The sequence below is a fragment of the Lynx canadensis genome, chromosome C2 (assembly GCF_007474595.2).
Source record: "Lynx canadensis isolate LIC74 chromosome C2, mLynCan4.pri.v2, whole genome shotgun sequence".
NCBI classification, from domain to species: Eukaryota; Metazoa; Chordata; class Mammalia; order Carnivora; family Felidae; genus Lynx; species Lynx canadensis.
The window spans coordinates 74,695,868-74,718,920 of record NC_044311.2 but is presented as its reverse complement, the minus strand read 5'-3'; the positions used below and the strand labels follow the sequence as shown (position 1 = coordinate 74,718,920).

The 23,053-nt window shown below is 33.8% G+C and overlaps 1 protein-coding gene across 5 annotated transcripts in view; it reads right to left on the bottom strand.

Annotated features, from left to right (window-relative positions):
- ATP11B (ATPase phospholipid transporting 11B (putative)) overlaps positions 1 to 23,053 on the bottom strand; it is a 128,429-nt gene that overhangs the window by 85,729 nt on the left and 19,647 nt on the right. For all 5 annotated transcript variants that reach the window (XM_030329704.1, XM_030329705.1, XM_030329703.1 and 2 more), the window contains exons 2-6: positions 13,584 to 13,700; positions 8,639 to 8,728; positions 6,940 to 7,020; positions 665 to 772; positions 346 to 474 (exon numbers count right to left, since the gene is read on the bottom strand). In XM_030329704.1, coding sequence (XP_030185564.1) covers positions 346 to 474; positions 665 to 772; positions 6,940 to 7,020; positions 8,639 to 8,728; positions 13,584 to 13,700 — 525 coding nt within the window. The remainder of the gene's footprint in view (positions 1 to 345; positions 475 to 664; positions 773 to 6,939; positions 7,021 to 8,638; positions 8,729 to 13,583; positions 13,701 to 23,053) is intronic.

Genomic DNA, 23,053 nt, shown 5'->3' with positions numbered 1-23,053 from the left:
CTTTTATACTCTGAAAACAGAAAAATTGAAATGTGTCCCTTATCTAATTTTAGTATATGTGCTGCCAAAGTGAGCACATCCCTTATCTAAAAAAGTACCAGAATATTAAAGGATTACATTTTTTCTAAAAACACTTTCCACTTTTCTTTAACTTGCCTAAAACCAAATGAGGCTACCCTTGAAATAAATACATACTATTATTTCTTTTTTAAAAAGTTACCATTTTTAAAGTTTCAGTGATTTAAAAAATTTTTCCCTTAGCAGGTTAAACAAAGGAAAATATCACTATAACCCAAAAACATTCTGTTCACCCAGGGCAACACTCAAACATATGCATGTACAAACCTTCAGGTTAGTTTCTCCATCCAAACTAGCAGTTGTAACGTGACAAGAACCATCAAGCCGATCTGAGGACAGAAGCACCAAATCTGCAGGGAAAATTTCATCTTTGGCTATTCGAACAATATCACCCACCTATAAGGAATTATGGGGGAAAAGTGAATATACAGATTTTAAAAGGCAAAGACTTATTTTTACTGATTTCTAAACAGATGGCCTATCAATATTTTAATACAGGAAAGCAAGCTTTTAACTAAAATATAATAGATTAGAATGTGTGATACCAATATATATAATTGATTTCTATTATTTACTAAAGGCATACCCGAATGTTTTTTGATCTAGTTTTTACAAGGCCACCACTTCGAACAACATAAACAGGAGCTCCATTTACTTCATTATCTGAGTTATGTCGTAACCAATCTTCATATCCCTATTAAATATTAAAGAACAAAAAAATACCCTTTTTAATATAATTAGAAGATACTTTTATCAAATGAGAAAACAAAACATAAAAACTTATCCAAAACATTTTATTCACCAGAATTATATTAGGCTAATCTGATGCATATACTCATAGGTATTTGACATTCATTCTTACTAGAAACATTCTTTTTCCTTGGTGTCATTACACATATTCCTGGTTTTCATAGTACCTCTCTAGTTACTCCTCAATTTCCTTACAGGAGGCTCCTTCTATGTCACCTTTATGGATCCCTTTTTCACTCTTCTCTTTCTACTACAAGATTTCTTCTATCTCTGTGTCTTCCAAAAAATCCTGAAATTTGTCTCTCTAGCCTATATCTCTTTTCTGGACTCTAAACTTGAATATCTGCATTCTTAGTATCTCCATTTTGATGTCATAATAAGCATTTCGAAACTAAATTGATGATGTTATCCCCCAAATCTGTTGCATTTCCAATGTTTCCAATCTTGATAAATGGCATCACCATCTGCCAAGTTGCTCTTAGAAGAAATGTGAGGAGTAATTCTTGATTCTTACCTTTTCCTAACACCTATTCAGTTTAGAGGTTCCATGGCTTCTATGTAAAAATGATATTTTAAAATTTATTTATTTATTTATTTGGGGAAAGAAAGTGTGGGTGTAAGCGGGGAAAGGGCAGGGAAAGACAGCAAGAGAGAGAATCCCAGGCAGGTTCTGCGATGTCAGCATGGAGCCCAACATGGGGCTCAAACCCATAAACCATGAGATAATGACCTGAGCCGAAATCAAGAGTCACTTAACTGACTGAGCCACCCAGGCACCCCTAAAAATGATATTTTTAAATCATAAAATATAAATTGACAGAGCATTATTATATACAACAGCAAAAAAAAAAAATGAATAGATTTTGAAACTGAGGTTGAGTTCTTTCACCTTCTTAACCAACAAGCCAACAGAATTATAATATGTATTTCAAAAAAAATATGGTAGGCTAGGGGTACCTGGGTAGCTCAGTTGGTAGAGCGTCCAACTCTTGATTTTTACTCTGGTTGTGATCTCACTGTTGTGAGATTGAGCCCTGTGGGCTTTGTGCTGGGTTTGGAGCCTGATTAAGACTCTCTCTCTCCCCCTCTCTCCCCTCTCCCACAGAAACATGTGCATGCTCATGCGCTTGCTCTCTCTCAAAAAAAAATATGGTAGGCTACATGCATCATCATTAAAAAGGGACACAGACATAAGCATTTCAGAAAGAATCCTTTGATTAAATATTTAAGGAGTGGTAATTTTTTTTTACTTTATTTTTTTAATTTATATCCAAGTTACTTAGCAAATAGTGCAACAATGATTTCAGGAGTAGATTCCTTAATGCCCCTTACCCATTTAGCCCATCCCCTCTCCCACAGCCCCTCCAGTAACCCTCTGTTTGTTCTCCATATTTAAGAGTCTCTAATGTTTTGTCCCCCTCCCTGTTTTTATATTATTATTGCTTCCCTTCCGTTGGGTCATCTGATCTGTGTCTTAAAGTCCTCATATGAGTGAAGTCATATGATATTTGTCTTTCTCTAATTTCACTTAGCATAATGCCCTCTAGTTCCATCCACGTAGTTGCAAATGGCAAGATTTCACTCTTTTAGATTGCCAAGTAATACTCCATTATGTATATATATATACACACACACACACATCTTCTTTATCTATTCATCCATCGATGGACATTTGGGCTCTCTCCATACTCTGGCTATTGCTGATAGTGCTGCTATAAACATTGGGGGTGTGTGCCCCTTCAAAACAGCATACCTGTATCCCTTGGATAAATACCTAGTAGTGCAATTGCTGGGTTGTAGGGTAGTTCTAGTTTTAATTTTTTAAGGAACCTCCATACTGTTTTCCAGAGTGGCTGCACCAGTTTGTATTCCCACCAGCAGTGCCAAAGATATCCTCTTTCTTCGCATCCTCACCAACATCTGTTGTTGCCTGAGTTGTTAATGTTAACCATTCTGACAGGTGTGAGGTGGTATCTCATTGTGGTTTTGATTTGTATTTCCCTGGTGATGACTGATGTGGAGCATGTTTTCATGTGTTCGTTGGCCATCTGGATGTCTTCTTTGGAGAAGTATCTATTTAGGTCTTTTGCCCATTTCTTCATTGGTTATTTGTTTTTTGGGTGTTGAGTCTGATAAGTTCTTTATAGATTTTGGATACTAACCCTTTATCTGATAGGTCATTTGCAAATGTCTTCTCCCATTCCGTTGGTTGCCTTTTAGTTTTGCTGATTGTTTCCTTCACTGTGCAGAAGATTTTTATTTTGATGAGGTCCCAATAGTTCATTTTTGCTTTTGTTTCCCTTGCCTCTGGAGACATGTTGAGTAAGAAGTTGCTGCGGCCAAGATCAAAGAGGTTTTTGCCTGCTTTCTCCTCAAGGACTTTGACGGCTTCCTGTCTTACATTTAGGTCTTCTTTCCATTTTGAGTTAATTTTTGTGTATGGTAAAAGGAAGTGGTCCAGGTTCATTTTTCTGCATGTTGTTGTCCAGTTTTCCCAGCACCACTTGCTGAAGAGACTGTCTTTATTCCATTGGATATTGTTTCCTGCTTTGTTAAAGATTAGTTGGCCATACATTTGTGGGTCCATTTCTGGGCTCTCTATTCTGCTCCATTGATCTGAGTGTCCATTTTTTGTGCCAGGAGTGGTAATTTTTTTTTTTTAAGTGGAAAAGACTTCTTGTGCTATTTCGGAGAAAATTTAAGAACTCAACGGTGTAGCATAAGTACAGATAATGGAATGATATCCAAGAGATAGGAGGATTAAGTGATCAAAATAAGATATAGAATGTGTTGTGTTCTATGCTATTATTTGTTTTAAAAAATGCCTATGTGAACACTCTGCATGGATATTGAGACTAATGTACAAATACATCAAGGGAGGAAAACTAGGAGGGTGGGGGGTTAGGTATATAAGAGGCTTTTACTATATGCTATTTTGTACTGTTTCCATTTTTTAAAAATATATACACATCTATTACCTAAAAATATTATAACAGTATAAAATATAAAGCAAATATTAAAGATTGCTTTGAAGGTCTATTTTTTTTCCCAGGAAGAAACCTTTTGGAAAAGCATTTTTAAGCTACTCAAATTACACTGACCCCAGTTAAGATGTGGTATGTCAATTACAGGGAAATTTAACTGAGGGTCAAAATATCTTTTCTGAAACTGTCAAAAAGCAAAATTCCTTTTACAGTCAGATGACATTAATAGCTGAGCAACAATGATAAAAACATTATCTTTTAAAACACAAGTTCACAAATTCTAATTCATCCCACATATTACAGCCAGATTGTTTCCAAAACATGATTTTAATTCACTACCTTGTTCAAAACCCCCTCAATAACTCTCAATGCTTACAGGAAAGAATCTTCCAGCCTACATTTCCAGTATTATCTTTTAATACTTTCCTCTACAGGGTCAAACATTTATTCAGACATGTCATTCCCCAAAATAGGTCTTGGCTTTTCTTCCATTTGGGCCTTTGTTTAAATTGTTTGTTTCTATTTCACCTCCTTCACCAACTGTTATTTTACTAATATTCCAAGTCTCATTTCTATTATTTATTCTACAAAACCTTCCTTGATTATCTAAATGAAGGGTTCCATCTTTTCTCTGAACACCTACCGCTCATTAGCTCTTACTAGTACCTTATTAAACTGTAATTGTTGTTGTGTTTGGTCCTAACTTCCCTACTTCATAGATTTTAAGTTCATAGAGGGCAAAGACTATGACACCTACCATAGCACTATATCTTGCATTATACAACTAGAGAAAAGACGTAATATGTAAATATGTTTGGAAGAAGTTAAAAAAACAAAGTAACAATTTAATCCATATTAAAGTGTAAATAACTGATAATAAAGCTTTTCCTATTTTGATAAAAGTACAAATGCAGACTAAAAGGGGGAGAAGGAAGGTAAGAACATAGTAACTTTCACTTTTATAATTTTTCCAAAATTTGTTCTACTAATCTATAGTGATGGATATATAAACCTGAACGATACACTCTGGTATGAGTGTGTTTCTTAAATGAACAAAACTTAGGAACAGAAAAAACTCTTGAGTTCTGAAATCGTTTCTGAAAAACGGAGAAAATCTTTACAGATCAAATTTTCTCTTTGAAAATTATGACCTTTCATATTTCCTCTTTTGCCTTAGTTGTCAAGATGTGTCAAGAACTTAACTGCAATAACCATACTCACACAGGTTTGAGGTAGTCTTCCTACTTTCTATCTTTAGACTTCATGTGTTTTTAGTTAACTCATTTTTGGAAGAAGGCTGGTTGTCAATTGTTATTATTATAGTAAACTCTCTTAATTTGCAGATATAAATTCACCAGCATTCTCAACTCAGTTAGTGGTATCACATTTCAATTAAACCCAGTCTCTATTTGGTCAAATATACTGGAAAATCAGAGCCATAAGTATCACAACATTTTACACTGCTTTAAAAAATGTTCAATGAGGGGGGGGAGTCTGGATGGCTCAGTCTGTTAGGCATCTGACTCCTGATTGCGGCTCAAGAGATTGAGCCTCGTGTCAGGCTCCATGCTGTTAGCATGGAGCCTGCTTAGGATTCTCTTTCTGTCCCTCCACCAGCTTGCGTGTGTACACATGCGTGCTCTCTCTCTCTCTCTCTCAAAATAAACATTAAAAAAAATTCAATAGGTTTATTCATTCATTTATTCATCTGTCAAACAAATGTTTTTTGAAGGTCTAATATGTACATGACTTTGTTCTGGTCTTTGGAAATAATCTGGTATATAAAACAAAGTCTATGCACTCACAGAACTAAACATTCAAATGAGAGCCAACAGATAAAGTAATAAATATTTATTCAACAGAACAACAGGTAGCAACAAATGATATGAAGAAAAAAGACCAGACCAGAAAATGAGAGAGTGACATGGTGGTCACGAAAAGCCTAAGATATCCAAGTGGAAATGTTGCATGAGCATTTGTATATGTGTAGCTGGACTTCAGGGAATAGTTTCAGGATACATATCAATTTGAGAACCATCAACATATAAATGGTACTATAAACCACTAGACCAAAAGAAATCACCTGAAAGGAAAATATATATAGAAAAGATGTCCTAGGGACAAATACATGTTACTTTGATGAAATAAATGGCATCTACAAAACCAAGTAAATATGTAACTGTATGAAGTGATTTGGATGCTTAATGAGTTGCACAAATTCTAGCCTCCAATAGAACAGTGAAAGGAACTCACACTTAGTGAAAGTAGCACCATGATATTCTGACACCCTAGATATATAACGTAACTACTATAGTTTCCTCTTATCCTTCTCTGTAATAAATAATATACTACATCTCAGAATTACAGAACCTTTGTCAATTTTATTTCCATGTCAATTTGAATCTTATCCCTAAATCTTATAAAGTAGAAATTTATCATATTTACACAAGAAAATTCAATTAACTCTCTTTCAGGTAGAAGGAATCATCTATTTAACTGGGTCCCTGGCAAGATTTTTTGAGAAGTGATAGCTATACAGACATGACATTTCTATGAATTTCTTTTATTTCTTACTCAGCATGTGTATCTAGTAATAATCTTACTTTTCTATACCTACATTTTAATATCAATTCAAGATTTGGTTGAAGCTATTTCCCCTATGGTATTACTTTATATAAAAATCAACATCACCAGAGAAAGTTGTAGAAAGTAAGAAAAGACCATACAATTCTTATTCAAAATGGTAATGTCAGAAGTATGTGTTCCACTCCCTATAAATATATCCCTTTTGAATTATATTTCCTTTAAATATTGTAAAACCTACAAAGATGATTATAATAATGTACTTCATATATAAATTAGTTTGTAGATCTAAAATGCTTGTTTTTGGATGCTTCCTAGGAGTGTCAAGAGAACAACATGTTTTAACTATATTCTGTGAGTCCCTAGGTACCTGAAATATAATAGAGTGACTTAACTCAGTTTAATTTTACCATATGCAGTATCAAACAAATTTGCTGATTTCTTATGGAAATTACTTTCACAACAATAAATGTTAGTGTGAAGTGTAAATATTTAGCAACTTCTAAATGACCTGGGGAGAAGACAATAGGAAGTATTTTCATACCTGCTTTATGGCGGTTACTGTTATCACAAAGAATAATGGAAGTCCACTGGTAATTGGACTGGTAGGTGTATCAATCATAAGCTAGATTTACAACAACAAAAAGAACCGAGTATTATATTTTTATATTGTACACGTCACACTATTAACATCTAAAATCTCGTATTTATTGGGAATTCTGAGAACACTATATAAAGTGTATATGATTGTCCAGAGTAAAAAATAATCATGCATGTAGTTTAGTTCACAGTTTCACCAAATTCATTTTGTTGGCCATTATATGAAGTGAGCAGAATATCTAAATCTATTGCATATCCACAAATATTGCTAGAGTGAACTCAGTCACTTCACCTTTTAACACAGCGTACATAAGGTCTTCCTCCTCAGTATTTGTTAGAAGCAGACCTACAGCTGCTCAGAATCTCATTTTACATTTCTTTGCCCATCCTGGTAAATGCTGAAAAGTCTGTCAGCAATTTTAACCCTAGAATTTGGAATAATTTCATCACTTAAGAAAAGAGAATAAGGAATAGGGCTAGGAAAAGGATTTTTTTTTTTTCTACAGGGATTTTGTTACATCTACAGAGTCAGAGGGGTACAGCTTAGAAAACGATACTGTAATTATGATCTAAATCATACAACTGAGGTTTCAACAAATTGGGGAAGTAACTTTTGCAGTAATTATGTTTGGTTAGTTAAAACATGGACCCAATGGTTTATTAATGTTCCTCTACCCTGGATAGGCCAATCAAATTTGTTTTATTCCACAGACCAGCTGAATTCCTGACCTTAGCTAGTAATTTCACAAATGCATGTGATGTGGACATGGTTAGTATAAATTTCTCACTTTTCCAAGAAAACCAAGCTGATGTTCTATTGATAAAAACTCAGAAGTTTCTTCTCTGTTCATGAAAGAAAGCAATTTCTTTAAAATATAAGTGTTTCTTCAAGCTTTAAAGTGACTACTTAACAAGTTTTTTTTTTCCACTGGAATTCCAGGTTCTATGAGAGTAAAGTTCAGAGTTTATACAAAAACCCAATGCCACACTGAAAGATACTGCTCGTGTATTATCAGAAGAAAATAACCCCTTTAAAAGAAAATGGCAATCACTGTTTTTAAATCTTGACTTATACTCAAATTTTATAAGCTATTCTCTTGATACTTTGACATTAGAGAAAAAAAAGCACAATGTGAAAATTAAGAAACTATCAAAGAGTTTATCATGAATAGACTTAAGAAAATGGTTCCCATAATAAAAATCTATATTCATGAGGATTCTTAAAATTAGAAAAAATTTTTAAATAAAAGTAAAATTTAAATTCAAAACAAAGGAAAAGTCAAAGAAAGATTTACTTGGACAAAGATCATTCCGTAGGCAGAAATGTGCCAAAAACATGTGCTATATAAGTCAAAATATTTATGTTCTGATGCAGAGCAAGTGAAATGTAAAATTGGCTTTGATTATAATTATCAGCACCATAGCACATCAGTAATGAAACAATATAAAATTAATCTTAAAATTCACAAGCTATTTTTTAGAAATCTGCATGTGGTTTAAATAACTACATTCACTGATTACAATGGGGAAGCTATGCAGGAAAAAAACTGATCCCATAGTCAAATGATTTAGAATGCAATATAACTTTTCCCTAAAGATAGAAGTCATTATATAAACTTAATCCATTGAATGATAAAGCTTACCTGAACCAAAAATATAATAAGAAAATAAAAGTTTGCCACTCTTCTGAATTGTTCAAATAAATTTTTTGGAACAAAATTCCACACAGTATACTAAAAAAACAGAGAGAGAAGGATAAATTAACATTTAAAATAATATATACGATATCAATGTAATAATAAGGAAAGCAAAATAAGATTTATGAAATCCTTAGACAAATTTATGTAACTCTTGATGCTATAAAAACTATCTCGTTTTTAAGAGTTTCAGAACTTTTATTCTATTCTTTTTTTTCTTATACTATTTATTGGCAATTTTAGTGTAATTTAAAAAGATGAGATAAATTGGAATCTACCAATTTTGTTATTAAATTCTTGATTTTTTAGAAGTTGGAGAAGGCAAATCTAAAACAACATTTAATAATTTATTTTGGTCTTTGGTTACACAAAACTAAGTGTAAAAATAAACAAGAGCTGATAAAAATGCTGATTCCAGATACAATTTATTTTCCGTTTTATTTAGCTCAGTATCAGAAGCAAAGGAAATGGTATAACTATTTTATTATTCTTTGTTAAGTACAAAATATGGAAAAATAACCAAGAATGTGAAAAATATTAAAAAACACTTTACATAAGTGGTGGTATAACCACCAAGACAATCTCATAAAGGACACGAAAATCTGTCACAATGTCAATTTTTAAAGTAAGACTGTCACTAAATGACCTTGGACTAATCTCTCTGCACCCTACTTTGTGCCTCTATAAAATGAAGACAATAATAGCCCTATTTTATAGGGTTGTTATAAGGCTTAAATAAGCTAATATATTTATGATGCACTTAGGACAGAAACTGGCTCATACTAATTGCCATGTGTCTGTTATATTATTAATCAGCATATAAGCCTATAATGCTATATTATAAGGGTAATAATATGCCAAACATTATAGCACTGTTACTTCACCCTATATACTCTTCTCAGTAGAATTTAAGATCCCTGAGGCTAGGGACATTGTTTTATTTACTGCTCAATCTCCAGCACTTACCACTACTACCCAGCACATAGGCGGAGATCAAAACTTTAGAAGAATAGATGAATAAATAAAGAAATACATACATACATACATTAGGTAGAAATGAATTTTTTTCAGATGATTATTCAGATGTCAGGCAAATGAAGCCTTAGTGGTTACTGATCCTATTCAAAATTTCTAAAGAGGCAGTTTACTTAATTTTCTCTGGTGCAATGTAAGATGGTTCTAATTTCTGAATTTTCTTACTTCAAAAATTCACTTCTTAATCAGCTGAGATCTGAAATGTCCTTCCCCACATAAACAATTAGGGTTAAGTTCCCACGAAAGCCCACAACAGTCTCTATGACCCAAGGATATATAAATAGTACAATACCTAACAACATTTCTTTCAGGTCAAATTATAATTTCGTTCTAATCTGATACCTGAAACACATTTTCTTGTGGTAGTGGTAGCACTAGTGGCCCCAGAATCTGGGACTGGGGACTATGTTCAGGGCTCTGGAGAGAAGAGAGGTAGATGCTTTCCAGTCACTGCTCAATGTGTATCTCTGAGATGGTAACTTTGGGTCATATCATCCTCAGGTGATCTTAACTGGAGTCCCTTAGTTACCAAATTAAATGTGTAAAACTTTTTAAGAATCAAGTTGGCAATGTCCTAACTTCACATCAATCTTTTAAAATCATAACAAAATGTATTTTTGTCTTCCAAAATCTTGAAAAGAACAATTACGTAAATTGGCAATAAGGTAACTGGTTTCAGGATATTTTCTTTGGCTAGTTCAATAATACACGGAAAAACTCAGAATAAATAAAAATTTCTTATGAAAACCAGCTTACAAATATTAGGAATTGTTTTTTCCAGGTTTTGTAAAATACAAAATACATTAATAGACTGAACAAGTCTATAGTCTGTGCTTATCCTATCATATGTAGAAGAGAAACTATAAGATAAATGTTAAATAATATAAAAATATTTTAAGAAAAATAATAATTATGCTTTAAAGTTATTTTATTATTATGTAATAATGGTCAATAAAATTAAATTAGAAGTATAACTTCTTTTTTAGCTATGTATATGACTATACAACTCATCTTTTTTCTTCAAGTTCTGATATTAGTAAGAAAACCAAATCATAATTATGAAATTACATCTTTCGTAAAGTTTAAATAAGGTAGTTACTATGGTAAATTAAACAAAGATGTATCATGCACCTACAATGTATAAGACTCTTGTGCTGTAAGAGGAACAAAGAAGCTTTCATATTAGAAGAAATTCAGAATAAATATCAATAGCTATATTGAAAGGTAAAGTAAATGAAGGAATATACAAAGAATTAAAATGAAAAGCAGTCAGTGAGAGAAAAATTTAATGAGGAAGGTCATATTCAACATGGGCTTTAATAGGGCAACATTCAACAGGCTGAAAATAGGGGGCAAAGAGAGGGAGACCATTTCAGGAAAAAAGGACAGCATGAACACAGGCAGAGAAGAGCAAAGTTCATCGTGACTTTGTGGGACAGAAAATAATACAGTCCAGAAGAGTTTAAGGGAATAAAAAGGGAGCAGAAAGGTAGTACAAAGGGCATTTTTTTAAAAGCCTCATTTATGGTCAAGAAAAAAATGGACATTGTATATAAATACCCACATTCCTGAATCTGTGGTCAAGAACATGAATTTTCTATTTCCATAAAAACATGAAATTTATAACCTCTGCAAAAAATATAATCTATATTTAAAAAGAAGTGGTTAATCACATGAAATCACAGCAAAGGCACAGTAGTAGGAAAGTTCAACATGGGTTTATGGAATAGCAGGTAATCTGGTTTGGAAGGGATATGAGAAATTACTAGTAGAATAAATAAGGGAATAATGAGAGAGACAGTCCTTATATGCTTTTAAGAAAGCAATGTTTATTTAAATATCTATATTTTTAAAACTGTGGTCAAAAACATGAACCGTAATACTGCTGCATATAAATACGATCATATAAAGATATTTAATCTCTCAAATTTTCCAGGACACTCAGCTTTCAATACTGGCAGAGGACTAAAGTGGTCCTGTTACTCACAGCAGATGAGATTACAAAAACTAGATTTTAAAATGGATCCTGGAAAGTATCCAAAATTTAGATAGAAACTAGAAGAGAGTTTAATTTTTAAAAAGTGCAAATGAAAGGAATATGAATATGAATTGTAAACTATGGCTTCTTAACCTGGAGACATTATCCAACTCTCACAGCTATGGCAGCAAACAGTAGGAAGAAAAATTATACCCTTATCACAAAATATGACAGATTTGAATTCAGGGCTGGAAAACTAGATGGAAATTTAAGGGGAAGAAAATACTGGTAGTGAAAGAACCAGGCAAGGAAAATGACCCAAATTCAGAATGTAAACTATCCAAACCCAGGATGATAGCTAAACTCTACACCAAAAAGGAGTGAACTACTGATATATGCAACAACAAAGATCAATCTCAAGATTACTGTTACATGAAATGAAGTCAGGCAGAGAAGACTCATACTACATGACTATATTTATGTGATATTCTAGAAAAGGTGAAACTATAGTCATAGAAAACAGATCAGTGGTTGCTAGTGCTAGAGATGAGGAGGAGGGGGACTGGCTGCTAACTTTTTACTTCTGGATATACTCTTTATCTTGGTTGTGGTGGTCCCATGATGCTATACATTTGTCAAAACTCATCAAATTGCACACTTAAAATTGGTGAAATTTTACTATATATAAATTATACACAAAGTTAAAAAAAACTTAAAATTTTCAAGGACTTTTATTTCTTGCATGATTTACTAAGAACTGTGTCATTAATCTAAAGCTCTTCTATTACCCTAGATTCTAACATTTTCCCTTCCTGCCCCCTGCTTTAGAACCACTGTCCAAAATGACAGATCTCACTAATGGGTATGTTGCATCTGTAAATAATGTGAAGGATGAGAAAAGGGGCAGAACAAAGAAACCACTGACCTAAGACAATACTCTTGGGAAAGAGGAGATCAGGATGACAGAGATACAATTAGTTACTCTGGAAGGCAGAGAAGGAGCAGTACAAAGACGCTTCTTAAAGTGGTCTATCAAACAATAGCAATGATCTAAGGAAAACTTTACTCTTAGTCTGATTCACATCCTAACTGCACTTTCCAATAGGTAACCAGTAGTTGCACATGGCTCCTGACACTTAATCGAAAATAAATTAAGATTTAATTAAAAATTATGTTTTTCAGTGGCATTAGCCATATTATAAGGCCTAACTAGCCCTAAACAGCTACTGGTTATCATAGTAGCACAGAAAACGTTTCCTTCATCATGAGAAAAGTTTACTGGGACAGCATTAACCTGTAATCTTCAGTTTCAAAATAAACAAAAACATCTTAAAAATGTTATAGAAAAAAATGAAACAAGGACGAATACGTGAGTGAAGCAGTACCTTGGTACTATATATGTAAATTTCTTGTTTACAGAAGAGTGATAAAATTAGAGGAAGTCAGGCTTTAAAGTCACATAGAACTGAGTTCAAACTCCAATCTTGTCATTTAGTGTGCAACCCTGGGTAAATTATTTCCCAACACTTTAATTAAAGACACAAATATAAAATGAGTATAACACTTTGTAAAAGCGATCCCAGAGTTGCTATATGAATTAAATGATATGAGATGTACCTAACATAGTACCTGGCACACCGTATAAATATTTAGTTCCTCAGTTTAATTGCAACTAGGGATAATTTTTGGCATGTTAGTTACCTGGTATTAGCAACTGGCAACTCCTTTTATTTTACAGTTCACAATTTTGGGTAAGATCTATTTACCAAACACCATTTCCTTGAATTTTTAAGGATATAAATGTATACTGGAATAAATAAATTACTTTTCAAAACAAAATGGAACATATCTATAGTTTTAATAAGTGTTAATCCTTACCTTAGATGAAATGATCCGGTTATCTATAAATTTCTGAGGTGTGTAAAGGCCATTCTGAGGAAACCTGTTGGCTATGTAAATAGTTCTTGTGTCACTTTGATGTGGTGGGTCAAAACCCTAAGACCAAGCAAAAGAAAAATAATGACTAAGAAGGTTAGTTGTTATGATTTTTTATTGCTGTTTTTATTTAACTGACCAGATTGCACATATTATTACTGGCCTTGAACTGCATATAGGCTCAATCTAATTACTAGCAGAGTTAAGGCATATATATTTTTCTTTCCCAGGTAAACTAACATATTATCTTCAAATAAACACTTAGGTAATACCTCTGGTAATGAAAAATAATACATACTGTTAGAAATGCTACTGTAAGGGGGGAAAATCATGTAGAAGATCTACAGAAGCATTTGAGGACAGTATTTCTTTCCTTCCCTTTCATTCCTAGGGGTTCCTTGCCTTTCTCTTAAGATGGATTCCTACTCAGTGATGTGGAAATTCTGTGTACCTATAGCCTAATCAGCACCTACTACATCTGATGACAGAGGTTTATATTTTACTTCTTCCACACCCAGATCAACTTGGTTTCAAAGAACTTTGATCCCACAAGACTCACAATGCACTGGGTAGGGTCCTGCCCAGATTCACTCCACATAATCATCTCTTTGTGGTAGTCTTATTATCAATTGAATCCCTGAAATGTGGAGATGTAATTCTGGCCTCAAATTTAGGAAACCATTTCTCAAGGTACATTTATCAATGATCTCTAATGTAAAAGTTTTCACTGGGACAAGAATGCTGATACTTTATTCCCACAGTATTTTACTATTTTCCTAGGTGGCAAGTGAGTCTTCAATACTCTTTTGGCAGATCTTGGCGATCCTATGACAGGATGAAAGCAACCAACAAAAGCAAGACCTTTGTTTGTGGCTCTACTATTGCTACTAAGTTATGAAAAAGTTAACTAAAGCTGGTATTTGTAATTACAATGATCTACTTGTAGCCATTAAGGACTCTAATTTAGTAATCTACTAAGTAAGTAATGTGGCTGCCATTTGATGCTTGGCATCCTTGTAAAATTTCCATTAAGTACATACATACACAGATAGTGGAAATTCCCATATTACCTAGAGGTATATTTTGTTTAGCACATCAGAATATTAACAGTGCTATGTATAGATTTCAACTGCTGTCATTCTTGGTTTAAAATTTTTTATTCTGTGATCTTAGAAACAGCTACTACAAGACTGTGAAAATTAAATGCATTTGTATGCTCCATAAAAAAACCATGAAGTTTCATTTTATTTGCTTATGCTATTTATAGTGATGACCACATTTTGTGGATGTGAATGTGCCATTATGTGTCTGATTTCAAAATCAGTTTCTTCAAGGATAAAATATGGCATGCATATTTATCTTCTTCCTAAATTTTCCTTTAAACATTTCACAATTTTTCCCTATAATAACTTATGGAGGGGGGGAAAGGCAGGCCTCATAATCAGAGTTGGAACTTACTGCTCTACCTAGAATACTGCAATCACCTTAAAGATATGTGCTATTTATTCATTCAACAAATATGTATTGAGGTTAAGTACTATGCTAATCCATGTAGGATTATGTGATTTGTTAATTACTCAAGCAAATCATAATATGCCCTAACTCAACAAATAAATGAATAAAGAGTTTGCATGCTACTGCTATAGTCCATGCCTGTATTTCTCAAAGGGGGTTCACAGGAAGTTTGCCAATAAAGTTCATAAAGTTATATAAGAGGGACACACTGGTAACTGAAACATTAGACTACATGAAGCATATTTATTCCACATCCACTTTGAAACCATGTAAAAATAACAGTAAATTACATACCATGTATGTAAGCTTCTGGAATAAATTAAAGAAAAAAGAAAGTACATTTGTGGGTCTGAAAGAATATATAAATCTTTAGGAAGATGTCAAGACAATTGAGACTAAGAACCACTGATACAGAATTTTATTTTTTACTAAATTCCACCAAGACTGGAATTTATTACTAAGTACATCTAAAGTTAAGAAACAAAGTGAGGGGCGCCTGGGTGGCGCAGTCGGTTAAGCGTCCGACTTCAGCCAGGTCACGATCTCGCGGTCCGTGAGTTCGAGCCCCGCGTCGGGCGCTGGGCTGATGGCTCGGAGCCTGGAGCTGTTTCCAATTCTGTGTCTCCCTCTCTCTCTGCCCCTCCCCCGTTCATGCTCTGTCTCTCTCTGTCCCAAAAATAAATAAACGTTGAAAAAAAAAATTAAAAAAAAAAAAAAAGAAACAAAGTGAAAAACAAAGACTCCCCTACAATATGTATGTTATTTATATATGTTACTATTGCAACATCTCATTCATGACTTCCCAGGATGCAAACATCCTTCTCCATTCATCTCTAGTGACTGTACCAGTAATCACATACTAAAGTTTGAAACTCCTTAGATTCCTACAATTATTTCAAGGGGATATATTGAAATGTTCCAAAAATAAAACCAATTTTAAACTCAATTTTAAGTGCAAAATCAGTATATTCCAAAATATAGTAATTTAACATTAGATAATTCCAAAAGGAGATTGAGGAGTTTTTCCTTAATTCCCAAAGATGCTACAAAATCCACCTATGTATTTTGAGTTTTTTTCAGTTGTAATTAATTCACATGATCTCATTCAATCATTTTATAATCAATGGCATGTATATATGTGTGGATGTTATTTTTTCCACAAAAACGGTTAAATTTTATATTTGTGACTGCAGTATAAGTACACCTAGCTGTCCCTTATCGAAATCAAACCTCTAACTTCAGTTCATTAGCGTCGCCTTCTCTGCAACAAATTAAGCCAGCCACAACTAAATAAAAGAATAACACTGTCCAAAAATAAAGAAAGTGACTTAGGGCAGGATCCATAAATGGACTTCAGGTCTGTGAATCTCTGAAACTGTACGCAGATTCACTTAACATGTGCATTTTTCCAATGAGAGTGAGCATAGGTTTCATCGGTTTCTCATGATGTAAAGAAGCTTAAAACCACTTATCTAAAGTCTTGCTTTTGTAATCAGTTCTCCATCTCAACATTGCAGATTTTAAAAACAACACAAGAGAATCTTTATGTTTCAATAACACCTCTACTCTTTAACAGGAGCCAAAACAAACATGTGACCAAAATTAAGTGTATAACTATACTGTTAGTGTGAAGTTCAAGTACAGTTTCACACTTTTCTAGCAAGCATTAATAGCAAGTCATGGCACTAAGAAAGAAATACAGTCTGAACTTCCAAATCACTTGGTCAAGGCTACATGCCAAGGTTGGCACACATCACATTTTCTGCTGTCATCTCAAACTACCCATTCACACCTTCAACCCCTTGATGCTAGCCTGCTCCTTTTTCCTCTGATTCACCTTGCCCTAGGGAAAGGAATTTAGATAGATTAATACTATTCTAGCCATCCTAATTTTATTTTAATTCCTGCTAAAAAGTAGGATACAAGCTTTGGAAACACACAACTGTAAATAATTTAAAAATAAAAAACTCTCATATTCTATAAAAGTATGAAATTCAAAACCTCTTTTCAGTCTGGATTTGTGAGCATACGTTAACTTCATAGGTATTTAAAAAGAAAAAGCAGGTAAGGTAGAAAAAATCTCATGACGGCATCTTGGGAACAAACTGACAACACATAGGAATGGTTTTAAAAGAGATTCCTTTTGTAACCAAAAACTGATGAGATCTAGGGAAACCAAACCACTAAATAGCTTTATAATTTTTAGAAGTTGGTCTCTGGCACACAGCAGTACTTGGAAATGAATCACTACGTTTTACATTTTCATACCAAATATACCAGCCTCTCCGTAATCTTAAAATCCCAAAGATTTTAGGAAAATTACAAATATTACAAATAAAACGCTAACAATGGCTAAAACTGCAGTCCTATAATTAAAACTGTTACACTTCTTTACAATAACTAAGAAAATATCATCTTTAGAGTTCACAGTGATCAAAGTAAATCTGTGCTTCTTATTCTTATATGTGATCTATTCCCTCTAAAATATAAAGAAAAAGCTTCAAGACAAACCATATACCAAAAAACCCATCCAAACTCAAAAAAACCCAAAAAGCTGCAGAGTCAACACTGCACTACCACTGTTATTAAAATAAATGAACAAAAGCTTTAATCACATGCTTTATATGACAGAAAGTAATTTTTGTTGGCTGTATGCTCCAATGTACACAGGCACATGAAAATGGCCTAGTAAAAATATGATGATTCTGGGGAAGAATGATATAGTGTATTTTACCAAATCTATAAACTTAATTGTGAATTATTATTTCCTGGACATAGACTTTAAATAAAATATACCTATATGAAGGTACTGTAAGGGCAAGATAATTTTACACTCTTAACAAAGGAAGGTGATAGAGAATAACTTAAAATACTTGTGATGTAAACAAACACAATAATTAAACATTTTTGTTTCCTGTTACATAATTTTCATTTTAGGACTTAAGGTTGTTCTCCATCTATCAAACCAGTCTGGGCTTCCAGGAAGTTGGCTTAAATGCAGGGGTAGGTTAGGACTGACTAACCACAGGATATAAAATTTAGAGTGACCTTTGACTCCAAAATTCTTAAATCATCTGTCAATGCTTTATTACAGGAAGCTCATCTCTGATAGATTATATTACTTCCCAAACTTGATTTTTCTGTGCCAACATTTACCTCCAGCAAAAGCCTCTTCATCCTTCAAGTTTCAGCTTAGGAGGTTCCTTCTCAATGGAGCTTTCCCTGACACTTCTTTTTCCCCAGAAACAAAGGAAGGCATTTGTTATTATGCCCAACAAACCTTTTATATACTCTCATTATAGATTTTATTACACAGATTAGTAATTACTCGTCTGTATATCCAGCTCCCCCTCCAGACTGTAAGATTTTTTTTTTAAGTTTATTTATTTATTTTGAGAGAAAGATTGTGCAAGCAGGGGAGGGGGAGAGAATCCCAAGCAGGCTCTGCACTGTCAGCATGGAGCCCGATGTGGGGCTTAAACTCAGGAACCAGTGAGATCATGACCTGAGCCAAAATCAACAGTCAGATGCTTAATTAACTGAGCCACCCAGGTGTCCCCAGACTACAAGATCCTTAAAGATAGTATGTGCTAATTATTTAATGAATAATTACTGAAATTAATGAATAATTTACTGGATACAATAAATTCTGTAGTTTTGAGGTTCTAAGTTTAGTTTTTAAATATTTTTAACAATAACTTTTCTACCAAATTGAGTTTAAATTCAATGATATTTAAAAGAAAAAGGAAAAACTTTAAAAGTGATCCTGTAGAGTGAAACCCATCGTTACTAATGAAAGAGAGGCTAATAAGAAGCTTTTCATTCTGCTGTTCTTAGATTTATCTTATTCTCATCAAAACCATTTATTATAACTTTACAGTTGGTTGGGGTTCATTTCTGGATGTCAAAGAAACAAGTTCTATTAGGGATATGCAAATCAAAACCATGAGGTACCACTTAGCCACCCACTGGGATGGCTACTATCAAAACAAACCAAAACAAAATAATTAGTATTGGCAAGGATATGGAGACATTGGAATCCTTGTATACTGCCAGTGGAAATGTAAAGTGGTATAGCCTCTGTGGAAATATTATGGAGACTCTTCAAAAGAAGTAAACACAATGATCATATGATCCATCAATTCCACCTCTGGGTACATACAAAAAATGTAAAAGCAGAGACTTGAACAGATATTTGTACACAGATATATTGAATAATACGAGTATTATTCACAATAGCCAAAAGGTGGAAGCAACACAAATGTTCATCGACAGATGAATGGATAAGCAAAATATGGTATATACACACAATGAGCTATTACTCAGCCTTAAAAAAGGAAATTCTGACACATGCTACAATATGGATATACCCGGAAGACATTATGCCAAGAACAAATGCTGTATGATTCTTTATGTAAGAGATAGCCAAATTCAGTTTGCCAGATGTTTAGTGAACAGGGGAACAGGGAGTCTGTGTTTAATGGGTACAAAGTTTCAGTTTTGGAAGATGAAAAAGTTCAGGAGATGGACGGTGGTGATATGCACAACAATGTGAATGTACTTAATGCCACAGAACAGTAAACTTGAAAATGGTTAAAACGGTAAATTTTATGTTACATATATTTTACCACAATTAAAAATATCAATTTTAGCCATTTGAAAATTTCCCATGGGTTTTCTGGATTAGAAGAGTCCTATTCGATCACAATTCAACCATAATATTTAATTTCTTTTGTTTGTCACGCTGGTGTTTTCCATGTATGGCAACAGAGACATTTATGATAAAAAAATAAATGTGTGAGGCTGTTTTAGTTTAGATCAAATTTAAAAATCACAAAGAACGCTAAATTTGATTTTATTTATTTATTTATTTATTTTTTGCTGTTGTTCTGCCTATCAGGTTGAACACTGGCTGGACAAGAAGTGAAACTGGTAAATCTTCTAACTGTGGTATCCAAATTAGAGGTAACTAAGTAAAAAATTTCTACCCAGTTTTTCAAATACTTTTGAACCTTTACCTTCTCCCCTCACAATCGTACACAGCAATGGCAATGAAGATGGTTTTGTAGGTCCTAATTAGAATAACAGAAGCAATGGATTACAACTCTGAGAAAGGCTAGAGACATGTAGTCAATCAAAAACCGTATCTTTTACACAGTATATACAAGGTTTAATATTTAGAAATACCAAGAACAAAGACACAACCACAAAATTCTAAATAATAGCATGAAAAAGCATCTTCAAGTCAAAGGACAGAGACAGAGGGTGAATACTATTTAGTTACTTTGGCAAAAACTGACACAAAAAGTCGGAAAAAAAAGTAGGGTGGAAGAAAGATACACAATTGCCTCATTAATTTTATATATAGAAACCTGATTTCAGAAATGCCAGAACCAAGAAACTGCTACCAAATAAACAACAAGAGCAGAAGCAACAATAAGAAAACCCAACAATCCTGTACTTCCTACCAGTCCCACTTTCCTTAATCTAGATAATTTACCTTTCACTTGCCATAATTACAAAAAATTTTAATATTGCTCAAAATCTGTAACACTCTTGCTCTTACACGGAATGAAAGCATATGCTGTCCCTGTTATCAGATAGATACAATGTAATACCAAGCATTAACATTTAGTAAATCAACCAAAATAATACTGTTACTGAAATAATGTTTCCGAATGACCATATACTTTTCTACTCATCTATTTTTTTCTGATTCACTGTTTAAGTGTGCTTCTTATTCTTACTCAAAGAACTATATGTAGTAGCTCTCTATTACTGCTAAAAGATTATATGACTCAAAGTCAAAACTCCTCTTGGGGAACGAGCCTAAGAAAAGGAAGGAAGACTTCTAGGAAGCATTTCAGAAGTAAGTATTGGTATTGATTTTCACAATGATTGGGGGAGGGTCTACTGACAATTAGTAGGTGGATGGATGGATGGGTGGGTGGGGCAGAGATATCAGACATTCTACAGCGCATTATAGAGTCCTGCCAACAAAGGAATGTCCCGTCAGACAACTTTCAAATGCCCTGCCTGATATCTGCACTGATAGAAAATCTCTTTAGAATAATATGAGTCTATATTTAAAAAATACCTTGCATGGATTTATTAATTTTTCAAGAATGCAACTACCACATATACTGAAGGAAGATAATAGTTTGATTTGTCAGAACTTTGTAAACAGTTGGTTCACTGTTTCAGGAAATTATATCACCAAAGGAAATGTCACTTGAATTTGAGTCACCAATACAGGCATACCCATTTTATTGCATTTTGTAGATACTGTGTTCTTCACAAATGGAGTTTGTGACAACCCTGTGTCAACAAGTCTGTTGGTACCATTCTTCCAACAGCACTTGCTTACTTCACATCTCTGTGTCACATTTTGGTAATTCTTGCACTATTTCAAACATCTTCATTATTGTTGTATTTGTTATAATGATCTGTGATCAGTGATCTTTGATGTTACTAGTGTAATTTTACGGGGCACCATGAACTCTACCTAAAGATGGCGAAGTTCATCAATAAATGCTATGTGTGCTCTGACTGCTTCATTCCCCATCTCTTTCTCTCCTTAGGCCTCCCTATTCCCTGAGACACAACAATATTGAAATTAATAACCCCACAAGGACCTCTAAGTGTTCAAGTGAAAGAAAGGGTCACATGTCTCTTACTTTAAATCAAATCTAGAAATGATTAAGCTTAGTGAAGGCATGTCAAAAGCTGATATGGGCCAAAAGCTAGGCCTCTTGTACCAGTTATTCAAGCTCTGAATGAAAAAAAATTTTTTTTCCTTTTTTCTTGAAGGAAATTAAAAGTGTTGCTCCAGTGAACACACCAATGATAAGAAAACAAAACAGCCTTATTTCTTACATGGAGAAAGTTTTAGAATGGCTTAGACAGAAAATCAAACCAGTTGTAACATTCCCTTCAACCAAAGCCTTGGCCAGAACAAGGCCCTCACCCTCTTTAATCCATGAAGACTGAGAGGAAAGGAAGCTGCAAAAGAATAGTCTGAACTTAGAGCAGATTGGTTCATGAGGTTTAGGGGGAAAAAGCCACCTCCGTAACACAAGTGTTCAAGATGAAGCAGCAAGTACTGATGTAGAAGCTGCAGGAAATTATCCAGAAGACAGAGCTAGGATAATTAATCATGGTGGCCACACTAAACAACAGATCTTCCATATAGACTAAACAGTCTTGTATTAGAAGAAAATGCCATCTAGGACTTTCATAGCTAGAGAGAAGAAGTCAATACCTGGCTTCAAAGTTTCAAAGGACAGGCTGACTCTCTTGTTAGTAGGGGGCTAATGCAGCTGTAGCCACTTTAAGTTGAAGCCAATATGCTAATTTACCATTCCAAAAATCCTAAGTCCTTTAAGAATTATGCTAAATCTACTCTGCCCTTGCTCTAGAAATAAAACAAGGCCTGGATGATGGCACATCTGTTTACAAAAATGGTTTATTGAATTTTTTTAAAGCCCACTGTTGAAACTTTACTGTTCAGACAAAAAGCTTTCTTATAAAATACTGCTGCTTATTGACAATGCAACTAGAGCTCTGATGGAGATGTACAACAAGATTGTTATTTTCATGTCTGCTAACACAACATCCATTCTGTAGCCCACAGATAAAGGAGTAATTTTGACCTTCAAGACAAATGCTGTTGGGAAAACTAGACAGCAACATGCAGAAGAATGAAACTGGACCACTTTCTTACACCATACACACACACACAAAATTCCAAATGGATTCAAGACCTAAATGTGAAACAGAAAACCATCAAAATCCTAGAGGAGAACACAGGCAACAACCTCTTTGATATTGGCCATAGCAACTTCTTTCTAGACATGTCATTAGAGGCAAGGGAAACAAAAGCAAAAATGAACCCTGGG